Here is a 25,709-nt window from a genome sequence, read left to right as displayed (position 1 = left end):
AAAGACTAATGCAAATTAATTCAATTTATTCTTATAACTGAAAAAAATTTTATTACAAGGCAGATGTATAGTGAAATAATAATGACTCACTTGACCCTTACATCAAATGGAAGTGATTTACTTTTAGATTATTATAGTTTCTTTTTTGTCAGCCTGCCTTTATATACTTTTCCCCCAAACATATCTAGAATATTTTGTAATATTAATATAATATTTATCTTCTCATTTTCTCTTGATACATATTCAATTTTTTTGATTTCTTCTAATTCTTCATTTTCTCTAACAGAATTTTCATTAATTTTCATATCACCAAAACTCCATTCATAATCATTTGTTTTCCCTTTTTTGCATCAATCCATTTATTTTAAAATTATGATCCCACATGATCTCTTTCATTTTCTTACAAAATGATTCATTCTCTTATTGATACTATCTTCTTGTCATTCCTGCCCAGAAGTCTAGCGGTTTCAGAGAATTAAACCTAACTGTTTCAAAGTCTTAATCTAGATTTTAAAAGGAAAGAAGATAGGCTAGTTAAGAATGTATCTACCTAGGCTGATTCTTTTCCCCATAATCCTTTCATCTTATAACACTATTATTAATAGGTTGTTTCTTGGTGAATTTTTGTTTTCTTTTAACTTGGAATGAGAGTGTAGAATTTGTCTTGGTTACCTAAATCAGCAGTCCCCAACCTTTTTGGCACCGGGGACTGGTTTCATGGAAGACAATTTTTCCATGGACCACCTGTAGGGGGATGGTTTCAGGATGATTCAAGCGCATTTATGGCACAGTCAAATCTCTCTCTGCTATTAATAATCTATATATGCAGCTGCTCCCCAGTGCTAGCATCACTGCCTCAGCTCCACCTTAGACCATTAGATTTTCATAAAGAGTGTGCAACCTAGATCCCTTGCATGCACAGTTTACAGTAGGGTTCCCACTCCTATGAGAATCTAATGCCACTGCTGATCTGACAGGTGGTGGAGCTTATGCTGTCATGCAAGCGATGGGAAGTGGCTGTAAATACAGCTTCTTCGATGGCTCACTTGCTGTTTACCTCCTGCTGTGCTGCCCGGTTCCTAACAGGCCATGGACCGGTACCAGTCCATGGACTGGAGGTTGGAGACCATAGACCTAAGATAAAATCATTAGTGTCAATAAGTACAGCAAAACATAAAAAGAAAAAAAGAATGAAAATTGGTGTGTCAAAGAGATATCTGCACTCACTCCTATGTTCACTGCAGAATTATTCAAAATAGCCAAGATATAGAAGCAACCTAAGTGTCTATTAATGAATGAAAGGATAAAGAAAACATAGAAAGAGTAATCTCCCCTTATCTGTGGTTTCACTTTGTGAGGTTTCAGTTACCTGCAATATATTTTGAGAGACAGAGAGACTGCATTCACATAACTTTGATTACAGTATATTGTTATAATTTTTCTATTTTATTATTAGTTCTTAATCTCTTACTGGGCTTAATTTATAAATTAAACTTTATTATAGATATGTATGCATAGGAAAAAATATACCATGTATAGGGTTCACTACTATCTGAGGTGCGAGGCATCCACTGGGGATCTTGGAACATATTCCTTACAGATAGGGAAACTATTGTTTATATATAGCACAATGGAATACTATACAGCCTTTAAAAAGATGGCAATTCTGTCATTTGCTACAACATAGATGGATGTGGAGGACATTATGCTAAGTGAAATAATCCAGGTGCAGAAAGACAAATACTGTAGGATCTCACTTACATTTGGAATTTAAAAAAGTCAATCTCACAGAAACAGAGTAAAGAAGTGGTTACCAGAGGTTGAGAGGGTGGGGTGGTGACGAACGGGGAAAGGGGTGATGTTGGTCAAAGGGTACAAAGTTTCAACTAGACTCAAGGAATAAGTTTTAGTCATCTTTGGCATTGCATGGTGACCAAACGTCAGTGAAGTGATGGATATGTTAATTAGCTTGATTGAGTCTTTGTACTATGTATACATAGATCAACATATCACATTGTACCCCAAAATATACACAGTTATTATTTTTCAATTAAAATAAAGTTATTAAAAAACATCAGAAGAAAAAAAGAAAAATATTTAGGAATCTGGAATCTGTCCAGGATATTTTTAGTGATTTAACTTTTTGGCTTTGTAATCTGATACCCTAAAGTGTTTATGCTCAGTTTCTGACTCCTATGTAGAATTACTCAACTGACTTAAGGAACACTGATATCACTAGTCTTTTTTATGTCAAACTGTAATTTTACAGGCAGCCTTTTTTGGAGGGGGATGGGGGGTTTTATGGCAGGCTTCTTGCTATCCTCCATCCATTAACCAAAGTAGCATAATTTTTATCTCTTTTAGGTTCTGGAATGCTAGGTAAGACTTAATTGAATGCCTAATACATATTTACTGTATGCAGGAATGAATACTGTAGTACAATTTTGAGAAATATTAATTTGTTGTAACTTTACTTCTTTTACAAATATTTCTTTTAGAGCATCAGTTTTTATATATAAAATGGAAAAATAATAATTACCTATTATCTATTTTGAGGAATACATAATATAGTGGTATAAAGTGCATGCACCATGTTTAGCACTCAGCAGCTCTCAATCTATGTTGATTTTCCCCTCCCCAAATCTGTTATTTGGTAAAATAATTAACAGACTTGGGAAAAATAAAGGAATTAACAGATTCTAATTCTTGCTCCAAAATATGAGACTTATTAAAAAGACATTCATTTATTTTTCAAACAACCAATTATGATATCCACATTTTTCATTTTCTAGACTTGGAAAAATGTGAAAAAATATATTTTCTATGAATCAATGATATTGTTTACATGTTTAGTTCAATTTATGTATTTTAAAGGTGAACCTCTCCACTGTAGGGGAAGGGGTAGTGGTAATTGTGGTTGAAATCTCCCTGGATAAATTTGTGTTGGCTGAACAAAAATGAGTCAGTGGACGCACCTACTAAGATGGGTATAATACTAAGAACAAAGGAAAATATCAAGCGTTGTCCAGGATGTGGAAAAATTGGAGCCCTCACGCATTGCTGGTAGGAATGCTATGGAAATCAGTGTGGTGGTTCTTGAAAAAGGTAAACATAGAATTACCATATGACCCTGCAATTCCACTCTTAGTTATATACCCAAAAGAACTGAAAACAGGGATTCGAACAGATACTTGTATACCAATGTTCATTGTAGCATTATACACAGTATCCAGTAGTTGGAAAGGAGCCAAGTGTCCATCAGCAGATGAATGAACAAAATGTGGTATATTCATACAGCAGGATATTGTTTAGCCATAACAAAGGAATGATGCATGCTATAATGTAGCTGGACCTTGAAAACTTTATCCTAAGTGAAGTAAGCCAGACACCAAAGGACGCATACTATATGATTACACTTATATAAAATATCTGTAATAGGCAAATTCATAGAGACCAAAAGTAGTTTAGAGGTTACAAGAGACTCGGGAGAAGGGAGGGTGGGGAGTTATTGCTTAATGGTTACAGAGTTTCTGTTGGGGTGATAAAAGTGTTTAGAAACTAGATAATGATAATGGTTGCACAACATTGGGAATGTAATTAATGCCACTGAATTATACATTTGAAATGGGCAAATCATATGGTGTGTGAATTATATCTCAATAAAACTGTAAAAAAAAAAAGCCAGCTGAAGGTTTGTGAGGTGCTCTTTTTTGAGGAAGAAAGGATTCATTACTCTTCCATTTCTGTGATAGACTGTGGGATAGGCCATACTGACTAATGTACCAATGTAAAATAGAATGTTACTGTGATAACTGTTGCACAGCAAGAATGTGTTAGATGTTAATAGGATGAACTTGTGCATGCTTACATGCTATTATGCTTATAAAAGGCTGCTGTGCTTCTCCAATTTGATAGATTGCCCACTTAGCTCGGGGAAGAGATAGTTGACCACAAGAACTTTGGGGTCCTTCTTGTTAGAGAGTCATTGTGGAGCTTTGTTCTCACACCTGTATCCTTGAGTGCATGTAAAACATGTGTACTGCTTGCTGGTTTGGTAGTAAACCAAAAGAATGCAACTCTGAACCAAACTCAGCCATCTCTGAACTGGTGCCTGACTCTGTAGTCTGACTTAGCTCAATATTGTCTCAGATATTATGAACTTTTATATTGTGTAAAACTATCACTTTTTACTGTGAAAATAAGTGAAATCATCAACATTTGATGCTACAACAATGAAAACTAGGTCAAGCCAGCTTATTCTGGAGATAGAGAAAAGTTACCTGGAAGAAGTAGAATTTAAATTGAAACTTGAAATGTAAGTAGGTATTAGCCAAATCAATATTTGGATAAAGATCATTCCAAACAGAGAAAATAGAGCAAATGTCTTAGTTCAGAAATGACTCAGAATATCCTGGCAACAGAGATAAAACTGCTGTGGCTGAAGCTTGGTACCAATAAGGAGGGTGTTATGCAGACCATATTAAGGGTTTGAGATTTTCTTCTATGTGAGAAATTGATGACTCTAAAGGATTTTAAACATGGGAAATGACATGATCAGATTTTTGTTTGAAGAACATCAATCTGGGCACTGTGTGGGAAAAAAATGGATTAGAGAGGTCAAGAGTGAGTAGTTAGACTAATTAAGAGAAAATTACAATATTTTAGCAGCAGATGGTGATGTTTTAGACTATTATGGTGACAATGACAGTAGAGACAATTAAATAATTTAAGATATTAATATATTTAAGAAATAGAACTAGAATGATTTGGAGACTGAATAGATTTGGGAAAGTGAGGGAGGAAAATGGCAAGAATAACTGACTTTTAGGTTTTTGGCACAATTGGGTCGATGTTGTCTCCATTTATCAAGATGGAAAACTTTGGGTGGAGAGAAGTGATGAGTTTACTTTTGGGACATGTTGAGTTTGACATGCATATAAGACATCTAAGAAGAGTTACAAAATTAGAAGAGGGGTCTAAGATAGAAATATTATTTTGGAGTCTTTATATATAGACATTATTAAAAACAAAAGATTAAATGAAACTGTCCAGTGGAAGAGGAAAGATTGAGAAGAGATGCTCAGACTAAGCAGCTCAAACATTCAAAGGTTGAGTATAGAAGGAAAATTACTCAAAGAAATCCAAGAAGGGGCAGACAGAGAAGTGGGATAAAGAAATAGAAGAGAGTGCTGAATAAAGGAAGATATTTTGGTTTGTTTTGTGCTGCTGTAACAGAGTATCTGAGTCTAAGTAATTTATAATGAACAGAAATTTATCAGATCATGGTTCTGGTAGCTGGAAAGTCCAAAATCAAGGTGACAGAGTCTGGTGAGAGCCTTCTTCCTGCATCATCCCATGGAAAATGGAAGGGCAGAAGAGGGAAAAGGAGATGGCAAGGGGGAGGGGACCAAACTTTTCCTTTTATAAGGAACCCATGCTGGAGATAGTGAACTCACTTCCATGATAAAGGCATTAATCCATCCATGATGGCTGAGTTCTCAGGACTCAAACACCTCCTGGTAGGCCCTACCTCCCAACACTACCACATTAGGGATTAGGTTTCCAACACATGAACTTTGGGGAACACATTCAAACCATAGCAAAGGGCTTAGCCATGGTTAGGTAGTATAAGACCTGAAGAGTTTACACTGGATTTAGTAACATGGAGGTTATTGTTAATCTCAGAAATAGCAGCTTTGGTGGCTCCATGTGTGGGTGAAAGCTATACTGTATTTCATTGAGAAGTGAATGCAAGGTGGTTATGTGGTAACAGTAAGTGTAGACGTCACTTTGAGGAAGTTTAGCTGAAAAAAGGTTAAAAAATTACTGGAGACACTGGCAGAGTACACATTCTGGACTATCATTTATTTGACCTTTGGCAAATTACTTACTATCTCTGATTCTGTGCTACAATCTTAATGATAGGAATGATACAAACAATAGTGCCTACCATAAAGGGTTGGTTGAAGAGCTATCGTATACAAAGTGTAACAGTGCTAAATAAGCACTTAATAAATGTGGGCTATGATTATCCTTGACCTGAATATTATAATATCCTTGATATTATATGGATTTTCTTATCCACAAAACCAAACTTAATATTCTTCAAAAAAATTTCTAGCTAGGAACACCAAAGCCAGGACAATCAGAGGATACAAACAGAAAAAATTAAGGTCTGTTTATCCTAAATAATAATTTTAATTATTTATTATCAGTCCTTAGTTAAGAAGTCTTTACAATCTTCCATTCTCTTGTACCCAAAAGTATGTTATTATTTACATATCCTACTATTCCACAATGTTTTATTGCAGAGAGAAAATGTAGTGTTTTTGTTCTAACCATTGGCTTAAAATTATTGTGAAATCATAAGAATATTTTAAAATTATTGTTTTTCATTAGAAAAGTCATTCATCTGGGGAACTATTATTCTAGATTATGTATAGACTTTAAATCTATCTTCTTATTTCTACTATATGTTGCGTATTGTCTGTATAATTTTATGGAAAGAAACCTTTTGAAGATACTAAGTTACTATATTAAGAAATAATTTAAAATATTTTTCATATTTGGTTACTTTTTATATTTCCTATTTATGGATATTTAATATACCTTTTCAAAATACCAGTTGAGCTTTTCATTTTGCTCAGTTTCAATTGGCTTTTATGCTGTAATGCATCTATTTTAAACAGATATTTTTCACATTACAATTTAAAATGTTCAGTTCATTACTATGGACCCACCTAGTGTCGACTTTTCAAATTCATTTCCTTACTATGTATGCTTATGCTACACATCATATAAATCATATACTAAATGAAATGCTTAAAGAATCTTAACATTTAAAAGCTCATTTCAGATGCTTAATGTTTTTGTTTCTTTTCTTATGGTAAGCATTGCATGCAACATAAACAATCTGAAAATAATTGACTATGGGTTAAACAGACAGCTGCTAGAAAGCATCTTATTGCTCTTTTCAGCATCATTCACTCAAGAGGAAAATATAATCACCGGTATGAAGAGCAGTATTATTGAAAGAGGTCATTTTGCATAGGAATTTGTGTGATTTATTTCATATGCTGGAGTTACTTTTTTAAGTTTATAAGCAAGATTTTATTGGCTGTAGTAACTGTTAGTACCTACATTTCAGTTTACAAAGCATTTTACATGTTCATGGTAATATTAAATATTCATACCATCTTTGCAAGATAGGTATTGTTATCATCCCCAATTTACAAATGAGGCAAATGAGGATCCAGATAGGTTATAGGTCAGAACTAGAATTTGAACCTAGGTCCTTGGACTTGACATAATAAATGTTTGTGTTTATTTACTATATATTGCTTCTGGGATTTCTTATGTAATGCAATCAATACATATCTATTATAGCTAACTATGTACTCAGTATGCACATTATGTAAAATTTGGCATGGCTAGTAGTACATAAAGTGTCATTGTTCAGAAATTGGCCTATTTGCTAATTAAATTAATACAACTTACGTGTACCAGGCACTTCAGTATATTTTTCTTCATTGCATATCTTTAATCTCACTTCTGGCCAAATAAATTATTTTATTTAAATCAACTTAATTTTAATATATTTATTTTCACCGCAATATAAAACTTATTACTTAGATGTTTATGATGACAATCAGTGAACAAAATTTCCTGCCTTTCAGTTTCTGCCTAAATAGAAACAAACTTGCTCCTTTTCCCAGTCTGGGAGGGGAAAAAAGTCCAGTACAGACCATTTACCCAAACATCTTTGTTTGGATATTGGTTTTCTCTCCGAAGAAATCTGCCGGGAGTGGGGAGCGGGGCAGCAGCAGGAAAGGTGAAGGAGGCGGGAGGATTGGTGGAAAAAGGTATTAGGTTCCCATCCATCTTCCCTTACGTGCCTATGCCTCAGCCTCAAGGACTGAACATGTCCCCGTGGAAGGACATTTCTGCTCCTTCTTTGAAATCTTGAATAAATAATGAAATAAACTACATCAAGTGATGGACAATACAGAAACTTTTATGGCTGAATATCACTGTGATCTGGATAGTCTGTCTCAAGGTGCTACAAAGCCAATTATAAGAATGCAAAGACATGTCGCTTAGGTCTGAATGTCTGTGGAGTGGCTGTGGTTATTGCAGTCAGAGTAGCACAAGGGGATGGTGAGTCCTACCACGGAGGCTCCATCTTCAATTTGTCCGGGAAGTTGTCCAGTGCTGGGATGCCTTACCTTTGGTCTTCGCGCTTGAGGTCCCCGCCGCCACCTGACTGGTGGCTGGTGTTGCGGAGGAAGGACCAGACAGTGGTTCTACATGATCTGGTCGCCAATGTTGAACCTTAAATGGTCAGTAAAACCAAATCTGATAGGCGGGCAGGCCTTCGCCTCCAACACAGCAGTGCAGGCCACCTAGAAGTGCTCAGACACATGGTCATTCCTAGTATTCCGGCCACCGCGGACGTCCATGACCACTAATCCAGACCCTGAAGGTAGGCGGCTTTCACGGGCTTCACAAGAAGGGCGAGGGGCAGGCAGCGCCACCATCGGGATTATACCCCTGCTCTGCGGCAGGTGGTGTCCCACGCAGGGCACGCCAAAAACGGGAACCGCGACGTCGACATCAGAGCCCACGCCTGGCACGTTCCCTTCCTTCCTGCCGTGCCTGCGTTGGGGCTGCTGGGAGCCGGCCTGGCGCTGCCCCTGGCCCGGCCTTGGCCCTTGGTCTTCCCACGGCCTGCTCCTCTAGCGGCAGCTCTTTCAAGTTTTGTTCTTCGCTAAAGCAAGCTCAGCCCGCCAGCTTTCTGATATTGTGGGTCACTGTCAAAGGCTCCTTTCTCAAGGTGGTCTATAAGTTAGTGGAAACATGTTTCTTTTATAGATATACAGATGTCCATATATGTGTATTTATATGAATGGCAATGCCTTTATATTTAAAATAATTAATAAACTCATTTGTGCTCCATTTGAGATGTTTGAAGTGCTTGAAAAACACTGAGGTAAATGTCCTGACTTTCCTGGTATAATAGTAATACTTATGTAAGTAGCGTTAATAAAGTACATTGCAAACACTTAGGGAAGTGTCCATTGTTCTGGACTTTATACGTCTAGACAATTGACAGTCTTTTCTAGGAGTATATTATGCTAACTTTAACTCCCTTTTCAAGGTTGGCCTTGAAGAGATGTGCACATGTTACCTGCTTGTAGATATCCTAGATTGGTACTGCTATGCTAACAGGGCAACTATGTATCTTTCAAGGAAGCATAAAATAGTGACTTTGGTATGTCTTTTCTGCCCCAGGAATGGTTGCAAAGTAAATAAAGGGCATATTAAACAATTGTTTCTCAGGAATACATGTGAATTGTGGGACATATGGTGACAATTACAGTTATATAGTATATTGGGATAGTGAAAACATAATAGATACAGGGAAAAAGACAAACGTGATCATTAAAATTAAGCCATTTTAGAGTATATGTTATAAAATATTTATGAGCATCTATTTTAAATTATTTTAATATCCCAATATGTATCTCCCATAGCATATCTTAATTTGTTCCTACAGCCATTTAGAATAATTTTGATGTGATGCTTTTCAAACTATGCTTTTAAGAGAGAGAGGTTTGGTGGAATACTGTTCCAGCCTCCTTTACACAAGCACAAACTCAACCCTATTCTTTTTTTTTTCACCCCTATTCTTTAGTTTAATATTTCTATTACTAAGTTTTTTTGTTTGTTTTATGTTTGAGAAGGTGTTTCAAGGCTAAAATGTTTGAAGACTACTGCTTTATCTTTATATTAACCATCTGTAACTAGTTCCTTAGGAGCCTGGTTTTATTTGTAGAATACCTATTGAGAATAATGTATACTTCTAATGCAAAAATTATTCATTGGATAAAATATATAGTATTCCAATTTTTTTTATCCCATTCATGCATGCATGTGTGCATGCTGGACTCAAGATCTAGTCAGTTGTTATAATCGTGTTCATCCTATCCCTGAATGCTCTCTAAAGTCAGGTGGTTAAATTAACCTGCCTAGTCCTCCCTGATACTAAATTTTGCTCTTATATGGATCTGTCAGATTCAAGGATCAAGAGCATTTCCCTGAATCCTGCATCTTTTATAATTTCTAAAACTGCAGGATGCAGCCAGAACTGTGTATATGTGGCAGAAAAGCGTGGTTATATGCATTTGACAGGAATTACAGGAAAATAGATATGAGAAAAATTTATTGTTTTTCAAGTAATAGGACATAAGTGATGTCTCATCTGAGTTTTCATGACTAGTCTTATGCTCAGGCAGCATTTCCTATTTTCTTTTGTGTTTCATCAACATGTTAGTAGGACAGCTTCCTGTTTGTTAATTGGATTAAGAATTTGTTTTAATATGTTTTAATTTAGGGATTATTTGAGGTTGCTTTTTGTACCTAGATATATCCATTAGAATGTTTTATGTAATAGTGCAGTTTCCTTATAAAAGAATTTGTTTGCTTTCCTTAAACCAAAAGAAGCCGGGCATCTTTAATGTATGTGGTGGTATTTATTGTTTCCCTGCCATGCTTCCAGAATATCAGAATGATAAAGGGAAATCTTTAGATTCTCTTCATTTAATTTAGCAGTTTTAATTGGACAGGATCATTGTTACATTTTCTTTTAGTGAATTGCAGGTTTCTTTTTCAGTGAATCAAAATGTTCAGGTTGCTTAAGAAGTTGAGCCATTGGCATAATGTCACTAATGATTTCTACAGTACCTTGAAATAAAGCAACAGGAAAATCTATCAACAAAGAGATATAAATGGAATATTTTTAGATCAAAAATAAGATTCAAATCATTCATATTAGAAGAAAATGACAAGAGTGGGCAATTGCATATTCGATTACTTTAAATGCAATCAAAATGGCAGTGACTGCCTAATTGCCAAAATAGCATCTGGACACATGGAAAAATGGAATGGTGGTTGTATTTGACAGGGATTATTGCCATTATGAAATTAATAAAGAGGTCCATTATGTTATGAAAGCAGAGGCTAGTCCATTATTTTTTCTCAAAATTTTAGACATTTTTTAATTTCAGCATTCTTTCTTTGCTATATTTTTCCTGGAATATGCCTTCAGTTGATACTTTTTTTTCTGATGCAGTTCCTAACTGCGGAGACCCTAGGTTGTTTCTAAAGTCTTTCTCATAGAAAGGAATAAAACATTTGCATGTGTGTGTATTTGTGTTTGTGCGTGTATTTGCAGGGAGGAAGGGAGGATTATAGAATTTGTGGCTCCTTTTTGGCAGAGTTGAACTCTCTTCAGGTCTTTTAAGAGTATCTCTCACCAGTGACTATCTAATTGCCAAAACTAATGGCTTTTAAAATAGGTCTCTTTTATTTAACTCTTTGTGGTTGTCTGTTTTGGACAATTTTACCCTTTCTAGTTTAGTGCTTTACCCACCTTATCACACAGTCTTTCATACTTATGAAATAAAAATGAATGATATTTGTACACATTTCAGTGTAATATTTTCATCTCTAAGTTTGAAATATCTCTAGTAGGTTTTCTACCATTATGTTGAATTCAATGTACCTTATCACTTTTTCCACCCAAAGGTCCCAACTTTCCAAACTTATGTTCATAATACCACTATTTTCTATGGACTTTGGTACTCTAACACATGCTGTTTCTTATATTTTAATCCCTGTCTAGGGAAGCCTTCTTTGAGGAAGTAATATTTAAATTTAGATGTAAAGTTGAAGATGGGAGAGCATGTCCCAAGCTTGAGAAACAGATTATGCAATGGCCTAGCAATACCAGTGTACACAAATTGAGGGTCCCAAAGTCCTCTGATTTTTTTTTTTCTTCAAGTAGAGGATGCCATGGTATTGCAATGCTGTGAAATGGTCTAGGTGATAAAATAATGAAAAAGATAAGCACCTATCTTTATAGAGCTTAGAGTCAAGTGGTAGGAATTTATGTAATACTGGGTACTATGGAAGAAGAATGACAGGTGATAGATCAGAATAAGATTCCAACAGGGACTGATAGCTCAACAAATCTTTAAGGAAGAGTAGAAATTAGCCTGATAAATTGGGGGTAGGGAGTGGGGAAGATACTCCAGCAGTAATGTACAGTTCAGACAAAAGCATGGAGGAAGAAACAACAGGTTGTGTACCAGCAACTATACCAGTTCAGTGTAGCTGGAGCAGGAAGTTCATGACATATAGGGAGAGATGAGGCTGAATAAGGAGGCCAGGCCAGAGCATGAAGAATCATATATGATATGCTAAGGAGTTTTGATTTATGACATCAATTATCATCTCTCATACTTGAGTTATATACCAATTTTGTTTAAAAAAAAATGACATATCCCCAGGAGAATATTCACTGGGATCTTGGGATTTCAGTTAAACATTTATTTCAGAAATTAAAATTGTATTCTATGAAGACATCTTTAAATTGAGGATTATCATTATAAAATGGGAATTTTGTTTGTTCTAACAGGTAAAATAATTTTTAATAATAAAAACATATTACAGGTCTCTGAAAACAAACCTGTGTGGGTTCTCTGATCTGAATTTGAGAATCAGTGTATATAATTGATAGGCAACCACTGGAGAGTTTTTAGTTAATTAGATGAATATTTTAATAATTTATGTACATTTAACTTTTTAAGAAACATAATAGATTCACTTCACATTCAAAATACAAAGCACATAAAAAGCTAAAAACATATATAGTGAAAAGTTTTAATCTCCTGCCTGTGCCACAGCTGTCCAGTTCCCACCTTCCCTTTCTCTCATGATTTATAACCATTTTCATTTAGTTTTCTTATGTGCATATCTGAAGTTTTCTTACAGCGAAGCCAAAAGAAATTTGATGTCTTATGTGCACACATTTTGTACCATAATGTATCAGTGTTCAGTTATGTACCTTGCTTTTTCTCACTTAATAAATATCGTCAATTTAAATATGGAAGTTCTTTTCATATCAATGCATAGATAAGTTCCTTTTTTTTTTTGACATCTGTATAGCATTCCATTGTGTTGGTGTATTCTTAATTAATGAACATTAGGTTGTTACCAATCCTTTGCTATTACAGTGACTAACTTTGAATATGTACCATTCTGCACATGTGAAAGCATATTTCTAACATAAATTACCAGAAGTGGAATTGCATTTGTAATTTTGGTAGACATTTCTAAATTGCCATCCATAAGGCTTGTTTCAATATACATTTCTACTAGTAATATGTGAGAATGCCTCTTTCCATAAGTCACAGACTATGTGTTAGTAAGCTTTTGCGATGTTAACAACCCCACTCTTTCCATGAATTATATATTTTTTCTTGCTTGTGTTACCCTAGGGCTGTGGGTTGGCTGTGGGTCAGTTGCATGTTGGCTTGATTGGACTCAGCTGGGATCTCTTTGGGTCTAAGTCTCTTCTCATTCTAGGACCCAGGTTGATGGACTAGCCCCTACTTGGGATATACTGTTTTCAGGGTGGAAGACAGGAATAAGAGACGTTGGCTGAGCCAAATCAAACATTCGTGTAGAAAGCACCATATTGCATTGAATAAAGCAAGTAACATGTCTAAGACAAATTTAATGGGAGAAGGAAATAAACTTTGTCTGCAGGGAGGTATTGCAAGGGAAAGAACGAATTATTTATGAACAAATAATATAATACAATGGCCATCAAAGTTTGTATTTTTTATCAAGCTAAGTTAAAAAGAAAAGGTTGTCACGTTGTAGTTGAAAATTGCAATGTCATTATAATGGAAGATGTTGAGCATCTTTCATCTGTATAAGAACGTTTTCTATTTCCTTTTCTTTGAACCATTTATATTATTTATCTGTTTTAGATTGTTGATCTTTTTCTCATTGATTTCAGAGATCTCTTTACATATCATGGAGGGAAGCCTTTTCCTTAGATATGGTAAATCTTGCATGTCTTTCGATTTATTTATGCCACCTTTTGTCATTCAGAAGTTTTTGATGTTTATATAGTTGGATTTATTAATCTTTTATTATGGCTTCTGAATTTTGATCCATTGTTTGTAAGACCCTCTATTCTCCAAGATTACATTTGAGTTTGCCCATGTTCCCTTCTAATACTCTATGTACTCTATGGTTTTATTCTTTGCATTTGAATCTTTGATCCATTTGGCATTTATAGTGCTGTTCATATTGGTCATGAGGTATTCAATAGAGCATTAGTTGAATGTCACTTGTATTATTTACTAATAGAATATATTAACTTCCCTCTGTGTGTTTGGGGTTTTTTCTCTACTTTATTTCATTTGTTTTTCAATTTATTCAATACTACATTGTTTTAATCATTGGAATTTTTATATTGTGTTTTAATTTCTAGTAAGCTGAACCCTTGTTTTCTTTATTTTTCAGAGTTTTTCTAATTATTTTGTTTATGTTTATATAAATTTTTGAATTAGTTTGTCTAGGGCTTTAAACATTTGCTAGTATTTTAATTTGGAACTCATTAAATTTATACACTGATTTAGGAAGAACTGGTATTTTTATAGTATTGATGCTACCTATCCAGGAACTTGGTATGCCTTTCCTTATTGTTTTAAAGCTTTCTTTAAATAGGTATTGTATATGAATGAGATTATTCTTAGATATTTTGTCTTTTGTGTTACTAATGCTAATGGAGTCTTTTTTCTGTTATCTCTAGCTACTGGTGTTATCATATATATGAAAGCTATTGATTTCTACATATTATTTTTGTTCCCTACTGTAATTCTGAATTCTCATAGGGCTTCTGGAGGTTTTCAATTGATTCTTTTATATCTTATTAAGTATGACAAATTAATTCTAAATTCTTGAAGGTCAGAAGTTGTTTATCTTATTTTGAAATCACTTTTTACTTAAATTCCCCACAAAACTTTGTTTTACAAAACAACACTTTAATCACTTTATCTTGTATTGCAGACAGGCTTTGGAAGTAGCTCTCCTATAGAGTAGAATAGGGACTAGGTTTGCAATCAAAAGACGATTTCAGATTGTCTGTCTCTTACTAGCTGTGAATTCAGATGCCAGTTAATTTTTGTCCCTGCATTTTCCTTTAGATTTGTTAAGAAAAGTAATTAATCTATGTGAAAATTACTGATTTCTAGTTAGCAAGAATTTGATAATTGTTTATGAAACAGGCTAGATAGAATGTCTCATCTCCTGAACTAGGTGATAATTCCATTAAAAAATGTATTTTTTTGTCTCTACCTTTTATCAGAGTGCTCTGCCCAGAGTAAATGCTCAGTAGAAACATTAAGTGTATTGATTCTTCCTTTTTTCTCTCAATATGTCTAGTAAAATTCAGGGTACACACTCAGTATAAGAACAATGGTTATTAAGTTGATTTATTCCTTAATATTAAGAATAATGGCCCAGCTGTTAAGACTGAATAAATTCGAATTTGGGTTCCTTCCTATCTATACCAGGAATAGCAGTCATGACCTTAGATATATGTTTTTATTTTCTTAAGATGTGCTTAGGATGCTAGCATATCTTACAAATGCTTTTATAGTCTTTTAGTCAATGCTTTGACTTTATACAAGATTTAAAAATAAACATTTCTGATTACAGACCCATAATTTCTTTAGTTAACTAACATTTAAATGTTTTTTAATAGTAATATACCTTTTTATACCTAAGCAGTTCTTTAACTTCAAGACAATTTCAAATATTAACTTACCTTTTTTCTCATTTATTAAAGTATGCAGTTTATACGTTGAAATTTTAATATATAGTTGGTTTAAAATGCAGGTATAAATTAAAGGTCCTATAAATGGTTAGTGAGTAATTGAATGAATGCATTCATTTGGGAATGCCTATTTTCTTGTATTTTCATCCCGAGCATAGTCTGAATGAATTACTTTCTAAATTGTGGCAGTAAGTCATATTTGTTAACAATAACGTAAAAAGAAAAAAAAAAAAAAAGCTGTCTGTTTGGCAGCATTTCTTCAGAGTGTCCGTAAAGTATATTTTTAAATATAGATTTTTCTTGAACACAATTTGCAACAACTTTTTAGTTTGCCTTTGAATTTTTATTTGATATTTTGAAATTTTGGTTAAAGACAAAAGCCCTTATATTTATTTCCCTCTACATTTCAATCATTGTTGAATCATACATGAGAGGTGTTCAATGTAGTAAGAAACAGCTTTTAATTCTCTCACTGAGTTAGGTAATACTAATAAATATAATTGTGCTTATCACAGAAAATGAGAGTTGTGACTTCAAAATTCAAGCAAAGGAAACTTTAAGAATCACAGATAGATAAATTTGCTCACACAGTTAGTTCTTTTTAAAACATCATCATTTTTCTGGCCAATTAAATTTTCCTGGTTATTATAACTAATTAACTTTTACAAATTAACTTTAATTAATAAAAAATGTATTTTCCTTACTGTGTTATATTGCTGTGTGAATGTAGAGTTATGACATACTTTAAAGTGTCAAAATAAACTATCAACTACAGGCACCATTCTTAAAATGTTTAAAAAAGGACACATACATGGTATATAACTGAGAAGGGCAAGCAATTTTGTTTTGGAAATTATAAATTGATTTACCAAAGAAGAGATTAAAAGCTGAAATTTTGAGTTGAAAGGGACCTTAGATATCATGTTCCCTGAGATGTTAAAGACTTAGGCAAGACCACATCATTAGTAAGGAAGGAGTAGAGGCGTTCTTAGAGCACAGGCCTCCTAACTTTCAGCTTAGCTATAATTTTTCCCATTGTGCTGTTCTAGACGCAAGTAGACTGGACATTGTTAATAGGTAACATTCTCATTCACTATGAATAAGATATTTGTCATTTATTTAGTGTACACTCAAAGGAGAATATAGAGAATAGACAAGTGTAGTTAACTCAAAAATGAAGGAAACTGTCCAAACGTTTTTGTATTTTACTCAGTTTTAGCCCTCATTTCTGCTCTGATAAGTTAATATAAAGAAATATATACATATATTGTAGGACAATTTCTCTGAATCATGTGTACTAAAATATTTTGCAGATATTACTAACAAGTAAGAACCAAAACTACTTTGTAGCAACGTAATGATGCCTCTCTACAAAATATCAGGGCAATGTGTTCCCTGAATTTCTTTCCAGGTTGAAAAATTACAGTGCAGAAAGTTCGGTGGCCAACACTTTTTAAAAGTATGGGCTTATGCGAAAGGCTTCTCTTCTTTTGGGTTATATGGATTCTTTACTCAAAAGAAGCCTTCTGATTTTTATCAGCAGAATGGTTGGTTTATGCCCTTTCCATCCTCGTAAACTAACAACCATTAGATATCACCACTTATCATAAGGAGAGAGAATTGTGTAGTGAGTAAAAAAATTAAGAAAGCATAGATTAAGTTCATCTTATTTTTCTAATTAATACCCTTTGCCTGAAATAATTGATTTTTTCTGTAAGACAGAAATTTCATTGCAAAGTCATTGTGTAGGGACCTGGGATTCTAAAACTTGAAAACATATTAGGAAAGAGAACGCTTAGAGATTATTCTTAAAAAGAGAGCCAAATTACATGAGGAGTAGTACTAGTTCTGGTGATTTTTAAATCACTATAAATGGGGTGAGAATACTGTTCTTGTACTATTTTAATTGTTGTATAGAGAACTATCTTTTATATCAAATTATCTGTAAGAATGGGACAGTCATCGGTCAACTTAACTTTTCTAAAATTTGAGCATTCAGTTAGGTTTAAAACATACTTCTAAGCACTTTCCTGTGTACTCAATACTTAATTGCCATTATGCTATATTTGAAATAAATTAACATTCATTGCCTTTTAAGAACTTTGGAGGAAAGGTGGCGTAACTTTGACGTTCTCCATCTCTGCACTAGTTTTGGGACCTTCTCACTTGTTATTGGGATGATAAATGTCCATATCTAATATAGTTGTTTGACTATTAAATGAGACAATATATTTTAAAAATATGTATCATATAGATGGTCCTCAAAAAATGAAGAAAGAGATAAATAATAAGATCAAACAGTAGAAATGATTACTGGAAGTGACATTATCTCTTCCAAAGAAGTATGAAACTAGAGTATGTAAAGTGAAAGTGTTCCTGAAGAACACTATGAAGAACACTAATTTTTCAAATATGCAATCTGAATGTAATTCATCTGTATATTCTAACTAAGGAACTGACAATAGAAAGAGTATAGAATAGAAAAACCTTGAATTTGTAGACTATTGTATGCCAATTCCCATATATGTAGTATGGGGAATTGAATTTTAGGTTTTTTAAAAAAAGGATAGGCTATTAAATTTCTAATGTGTTTTTCTGAAGAGGTCCAATATTAAAAGACTCTAGTCTACTCTAAGTCAATGTCCTAAGCTACTTGTGATAGGTGAGCTTACCAGACATCTGGTGAATGACTGACAGATGAACATTGGTTGGAAGTTCCTTTTTGTTGAAAGAGGGAGTGTTCTTTATTTTTATTTTTAATGTTTTTGTGACAAAGCAAACGAGTGCAGGAAAAAAATCATTTTCTTGACGCCTCTTGTGTAACATTAAGGTAGTATAATGTTAGTATTGTCTGACACTAATAAGCTTTAAATTCATTATAGTTGTAATGCTAAAAGTTTCATTTCTCAAAAACAGTCTTCCAAATTCCATGAAGTGTGAAAAGTGTAGCTTGATAGTAAGAACATATATCAAATATTAAAGTGTAATCTATACCTAATACTACATATTTCAATTTCAGTTATTAATGTAGAAGATGTTTAACCATTCTATCCTAAAATAGGGGAATGAAAAATATGTCCTTTTAAAATGAGCAAAGAAATAGTAGAAATGCTTGCTTGAAATGATATCTGGAAAGGGGTTAAATTTGGGAATAACTTGTTTATGATCTTAAAACTTCTTGGTATTCTCTTTGAGAATTTTCCAGCAGTGTTCTCTAGCATATCTTATATTTCCTTAGCCTGTGTCAGTTGCCTTTTGATATTTGCAATGGAAACAACATGAGCTCAAAAGCATACTTTTTCATGTTCATTCCATTTTCCATAATACTGCAGCAGCAATGTCAAAGAGACTCATTAAATGTAAAACTATTTTATAAGGTTTTTATTGTACTTTGTGTTTTGGTCATCTCTGAAGATATATTTGTATTTGTATGTCTGTATTTGTAGATCATATTTATACTCACCATTTTAAGTATTGTTCAGTTAAGTTCTCATTTCTGTTTTTTGTTCATTGGCTTATTTATTTTATTTTTTGCTTTTCTTACCATATTTACCTTGGGAGGCTTGGACACTAAACAACTAATTTGATATTTGGTCATATGTGTGTATGTATATGTGTGTATATATAATTAGATTTGTTATAAATTTTTCTTGAATTCTTCTGTTAAAGCCATAGCACTTAACATATAGGTTAAGTATTTAATAGATGTTAAGTGAATGCTGAAGTGTGTCTCAATCCACACATATTAGGAAACCTTCTGGAATTCTACTTACAATAGCATAGCAAATACTACATTGAAATGCTAGTTCTGATGTTAAGATTACTAGATACATAATCAATTGACTATCTTAAGTTTTTGAGATAATCGATAGAGAATATAGGTTTATTTAACACATACTATGTTCTAGTCATGAGCATATAAAATTTAAATATTTTAACATGCAATGTAAAATAAAAGATGACCTAAAAATAATAGTAATTAAAAGTAATTAAACTAGTAATTTAATATTAAACCTTGGATTGATTGGATTATTTTAGTCATTTAATAAAATAACCAGTGGTGAAATTTGACTAAGACCTTTTGGAACTGTCTTCCCTTTTGCGGACATTCTAAAATCTGGCAGAAAGGCTAATTTGCAATATAGAATTAAAATGAAAGAAAACTTTTGTGGCCTGGAAAGGTACATTTAAAAATATGCTATTCAACCACCAAATATAGTACTAGCCTAGTGACAATGAGATTTTATAAAATTTGATTTTTTATAACCATTACCTGAAAGGCTTTTAGGTCACTAAAAAGGGAGCACCATCTTAGGATTTCATTCAGCTATAAATTCTGGAGGATCAGTTTATTCTGTATTATGATGTCACATGTGAAACAGGGCAATAGAAGATCTGGCTTCAAATAACAAATGGGCTACTAGCCAGTTGTATGCCTTTAAATTCTTTTTTGCCCAAGTTTGAACACTGGGAAAATCAGGGATATTCATACCTACTCCTTTCCACACTGCTTAAGATCCATGAGCTAATCTATGTGAACAAAATTCCTTATGAGCTTGGAGTTTCATTAGTTCCAATTATCATTATTAGGATGATCACTATTATATTTGGCAAATTTTCTGTCTACTTACGAGTCTGTTTCAACTCTTTCAGCATAGATGATTGTGCAAGAAATAATTTGTTTTGAATGGCTACAGGAATGTTTATAGAATATGTTGAGCTATAAGACTAACTTTCAAAGCATTTAACATTTCCCTGTATGTTCTTTGTGTTTATTTGGCATGTGTATAGTTACATATACATATATTAGGTACTATAAAAACAAAACAAAAGACAAGGAAGATTCCAAGGTGAACGTTTTTCCTTTATACTATAGTTGGCCTCAAACACTCTCTCTCTTACCTGCTCTGGTGACCTTCTGGATTAGAGTTTCAGAGAAACAACCAGAGGTAGTAGCGGTAGCAAGACAGCAGCTGGGACCATACGGATCTCAGCATCCTGCCTTATGGCCATTATCTTTGTTTCTATCTTTATGCTGCCACTATGTCTCCTTCTTGTGCTCTCCCTGCGTCCTCTCCTCCCTGCCTCCTCCTCTTCCTGACTCCAGCTCCCATGGCTCCCTGTAACTTACCCATCCTCCTTCCTCCTTTTTCTCTATTGATACAAGATGAAACAAGATTCCCTAATTAGGAAAAAATTTTAAAAAATATTTTTTAAAGTATGTGTAGCTGTGCAACCACCATACCCTGATTCCCATAACCACCGTTAACAATAGAAGAAAAATATTATTTTTGTATACATTATCAATTAGAGTGTATTAGATCGTAGTTCCTTTAAGGGCTGAAAAAATAGATATTTAAAATAAATGCAACAATTTTCTCATTTTTCTACATAGGATTAGGTTGTTGCTGTAATAAAGGATAATTTGAGGCTAATGACAAGAAAGAATAGTGAGTAATATCCTTCCCCCCTTCCCCAACTGCTGAAAATGAAAATCATGTCAGCATCAAGTCATTTTTGCCACATCCCTTGTTAACAGCTCTTTCAGGGTGGGTCATAATTCTGTGTTTTTGTTAGTGTCTTAACTCCATAGTGACACGCTTAAATCTTATTCCACATTGATTTTGTAGTATATATGTGTATATTTTTAGGCTATCTCATGAATGATGGATCTCATTATTAAGTTATTATCAACTTTGTCAAAAAATGTATAAGCTTTGAATGACGAATAAATGTACTAATATGAGAAGGTTAGTAATTGATTTTTCTGTTTGCTGTATGTGTATGGTGTGTCATTGTGTATGTCTCAAAAAGTAAACTTACTGTCTGCCTGTCGCCAGAAGAAAAAAAGTGGGACCTAATCAAACTGCTGTGGGGTCAACCCTTGTGGTTTTAAAGGCCCTTAATGTTGTCCAGCTGCAAAATAAAAGGAATTGGGAGGGGAAGTTGGAAGGAGTGGAGGGGGTTGGGGGGAGGAATGTGTGGAAAAGAACAGGGAGTCTGGCTTTTATTTTTTTTTTTTTTAAGTGAGTTCAGTGCCAGCCTGGACATTGGCTGTACAGACTATTGAGCCATTGTCTGCTCCATTTCCAGAATAGCCCCCAGTTAATCACTTCGGCTTTGAAGGGAATTTCCTCGTGGAATTCTCCACAGAAAATCTAATCAACTGACCTGCCCTCTCAACAATGGAAGGCTTTTTTTTCCTCTCTTTCCCTTATTGGGGCGGGCTCTGTAATGTAGCCTTTTGTGCAGAATGAACCCTCCCAGTAGGAGTGGAGAGCGTGTGTGAGTGACTGAGTGTGTGTGTGTGTGTGTGTGTGTGCGCGTGTGTGAAGAATGCACACTATCTCATGTTGGTGAGTGTGTGCTTACTCCCTGACCAGATGCTGCGGTGCACGGGGCAGCCACCATCTCTGCATGCACGTCTGTGTAAGTGTCTCTCTCTGTGTGTGTATGTGCCTCTGTCATTTCATGTCAAAGGTACATTACCTGATTACCTTCCTCGCCTGCCAGATTTTTATCTAGATAATTGGAACTGCTATGGAGGCTGTGCCTTGCCAGCCAGCTTAGGATCTGTAAAGCCATAGTTTGTCCACCTTGTTATCTGTGGCTGCCTGGGCAGAGGAAATTAAAGAGATCCACAGCCAGGGGAGCGCTTCCTACCCCTGACCTCGCCAGCGATCCCAAACAGGACAGTTTGTTAGTACCATCTTTTTGTTTTTATTTTCTGGTTCGGTTCTGGGTTTTCGCTCGCGCGTGTGTGTTATTTTGGCATGTGGATACCTATTCCCCTCCACATCGCACATCGTGTTTTATGGAGTTTGGAGCTGAGGAAACTTTGCTTGGGTTGCCAGGACGTTCGCACCACTTTGTGGAAAGCACGAGCTAACAGTGAGACCGACAGAGTGAGTGACAAGTTGTTTACAGGTTTCCTTGAAGGGGCCTCTGCTATATTTCAATCTGTCAAAGTTGCTTTTCTTCCCTCAGAACAATGCCTGATTGTTGTATGAGTGTGTGAGTGTGTGTGTGTGTGTGTGTGTTTCCGTGTGCGCACGGAGAGAGCCTAGAAAGGGGTGAGAAGGAAAAACAATTCTTTGTGTACAAATGCTATTACTAACATTTAATGTTTCTGCTTAATTAGTTCATAAATGCAGTTTAATCGAATCGGGGTTCTGTTATTCTACAGACTTCGTTTTTTAATCCGTAGCGAATACATTTTACAGAATCGTACTGTTTTGTGTGTGTTGTGTGTGCGTGTGTGTGTGTGTGACTTTTATTATTTAGAAGAGAGAGTACGGGAGACGTGTTAAATGAGTTGACTTCTCACATTCGGTGATGTCTAGAAGAGAGAATTAAAAGGAAAGGACAGGCACCCTGAGGTTGTCTAGTGCCTTGCAGCCGGAGCGTGCGGCTCTGCGGAGGGGGAGCGGCCAGACCCCGCTGCTGGAAGTGCGCTACCCCTTTAAGAGACTGGTCAAGGAGTCCTAGGAGAGGGAGAGGAGGGGAAGGGGGGGGGAGAAAGAGAGAGAGAGAGACAGAGAGAGAGAGAGAGAGAGAGAGAGAGAGAGAGAGAAAATCAATTGGTTTAGAAGGTTTGGACTCACTTGACAGGTTCAGTTGGAGACGATCATAGGTGGCTGCTGTGACAAAGGGAAATTGTGCTTTTCCAGCATGCTTACTGACCCTGATTTACCTCAGGAGTTTGAAAGGTGAGTACAGTTTTTTCCCCCTAATATATGGAAGTACAACTCTCCCATTTTACAGTAGTCTCTGAGCCATTTGGAAGATGCTTCCCCAAAACGTGTTTGTGAGAGAAGCTTTTAGCTAGGGCTCCTGCAGTCTTGTTAACTGATTTTTGTTGTGGCTGCCCGGGACCAAATTGAACTGATTTGCAAAGTCTCTGAGATTTCTGCTAATGTTTTTAGGTTGCGTCCTATAACAGGAAATTAAATGAACATTAAGCATCTCTCTCTCCCCCACTCGCTGCTTTTCTCTTCCTCATTCAGTCTCTTACTTTCTTCCTTCATTGATTGTTTTCTCCCCTTCTACACCTTTTAAAAATGCTTTTGTGCAGAGTGTTACCATTTTCAGCATCTCTCTCTCTCTCTCGTGTAATTTGTAGGGTGACAGAAGGTTTTAGTGGTGGTTTAAAGAGGCTATAAGTTCCTATTTGATCTTTCCGTAAAACTTTGGAAGCTGCTCAGTAAAGCACATGACCTTTTGTTGATATAAGAGAGCAGTTTTTTTTCAAAGAAAATGTAACATCGTAGCTATATATTAGTAGATTACTCTTGAAGTGTCAAAAATAGAGAGAAAAGGGTGGAAATGAGGCTGCTCCCTTTCCAAGTTTTAGTGACCACTTTTTGTGCTAGCTGTCTTAATTGAATTTTGATTTACTGTTATTTTTCCCTTTTGCTATGATGGGAATAAGTACATTTGCAATTAAGTTGTTCCTGTTTAGAGAAGTATGTGCAACATCTTTCCATTTGATGTTGTTGCAAGTAAAGCAGGGCTTTGAAAAAATTTTAGCCCTCTTAATGTTCCTATAAGTACACATTGCAATTTTTAAATTTGAGTTCTTATCCCAGCATAAGTTCTTTTTTTGAACTATAAATAGAATTTTGTTTGCCATTAAAAAGAATTCAAACTTTGTATTCTGTATGGTGAATTTAAAAAAAAAAAGCTAAAAAAAGCCAGGATGCATGATACCCAGGCTTTTTTTCATTTTCATGAAAGCTACCTTCTGTATAAACATTTGTTGTATCTGACTATGCAATGCAAGCTAGGTGCTAGACCAGCTGGTTAAAAATATGCTAAGTCAAGCTGTTCATCGCTCAAACGACTGAATTTGATATGAAAAGACGAAAAAAGAAAGGACAAAGATTAAAACATTCTAGAAGTGAAGCAATGGAAGAGAAAAAGAGTATTGAGAATAAAATAACGACCGAGTGTGGTCACATATTAGAGAAGCCAATATCAGATCAGAGAAGAAAGTAAAATAGCTAACATACATACTTTAATACTGTCTTCTTTCTTTCTTTCATTTCCTCTTCTTTTTTTTTTTTAATTAAGGTGCATCCTCACTAGATAATTCCAGTGAATGGCTGAGCTTTCTTAACACTTTTGAATTAATTTTTTCAAAGTTCTGTGTATTAACTCTTTATATTAGTTACCTTTTATTTGCAAATATAGCCTTATTTTGTATGCAGATACTGAAGTTATTCATAGTGGAACACACTATTGCCTACTGTAGCAATTTGTTAATTTAACACCGTTAAGTTTTTTAGAATGCACAGAATAGCACTTAAATGATAATATTCTTTAATTGTAATTATACTTTTTGAAAATAAAACTCTGAGGCTGATTTGTAAGGCTGTTAACAGATTGTACTTATAAAAAGGTAGTTACATATTAACAGGCTGTAGCCTATTTCTCTATATAGGCAAGCTTCCTGCTGTGAACTTTATTTGTATTTTTTCAATTATCTCTTTTTAAACTCAACTTTTTCCTTTCCTATTCTGATGCTCAGATCTCTTAACATGTTTTTTTCCTCCTGGTGGGAATCTCACTTTTTGTCACCCAGAGGCATGCTGTTCTAACTGGCTAATTAAATAAGCAAGTGATAATCAATAGGGTTATTAGTATGGACATCATATTTAGAAATATTAGTGGCTAAAATAATTTTGAAAAATGTCACACAATATAAAATTTCTTAATAATTTCCCCTGTGGTTGTAATTGGTAATACATACAAAAATCTCAGTAAATCATTACTATTTGTTTACATTGAATTTGTACGGGTGAGTGTATCTATAGTCACCCATGCATGATAGAGTATATCATACAGACACAACATTGAATGTATTCTCCAAAGGAGATATATGTGATGTAACTGTACTCTCATATATAATCAGCTTTTTTTTTTTTTTTTTTTTGCCTTTTCAACTATTTGCAACTTTCATTGATTAAGCAGGTCATTTCTATTGACTGCTAGTTTTTATTCTATTTGCTCACCT

The 25,709-nt window shown here is 34.6% G+C and overlaps 1 protein-coding gene across 7 annotated transcripts in view; it reads left to right on the top strand.

The window, feature by feature from the left end:
- SOX5 (SRY-box transcription factor 5) overlaps positions 1 to 25,709 on the top strand; it is a 1,007,084-nt gene that overhangs the window by 552,535 nt on the left and 428,840 nt on the right. For 2 of the 7 annotated variants that reach the window (XM_069489789.1, XM_069489785.1), the window contains exon 1: positions 23,297 to 23,403. The exons of 2 other annotated variants lie outside the window; for them this stretch is intronic. In XM_069489789.1, the coding sequence (XP_069345890.1) occupies positions 23,366 to 23,403 (38 nt within the window). In that variant the 5' untranslated portion in view covers positions 23,297 to 23,365. Of the gene's footprint in view, positions 1 to 22,064; positions 22,124 to 23,296; positions 23,404 to 25,709 lie in introns of those variants that run through there. 3 more of the 7 variants (XM_069489786.1, XM_069489784.1, XM_069489788.1) reach the window with 2 other exon arrangements.

Source organism: Eulemur rufifrons, chromosome 16 (assembly GCF_041146395.1).
Source record: "Eulemur rufifrons isolate Redbay chromosome 16, OSU_ERuf_1, whole genome shotgun sequence".
In the NCBI taxonomy this organism is placed as follows: domain Eukaryota; kingdom Metazoa; phylum Chordata; class Mammalia; order Primates; family Lemuridae; genus Eulemur; species Eulemur rufifrons.
The sequence above is the reverse complement of the archived record's forward strand: the minus strand, read 5'-3'. Positions and strand labels throughout refer to the sequence as shown.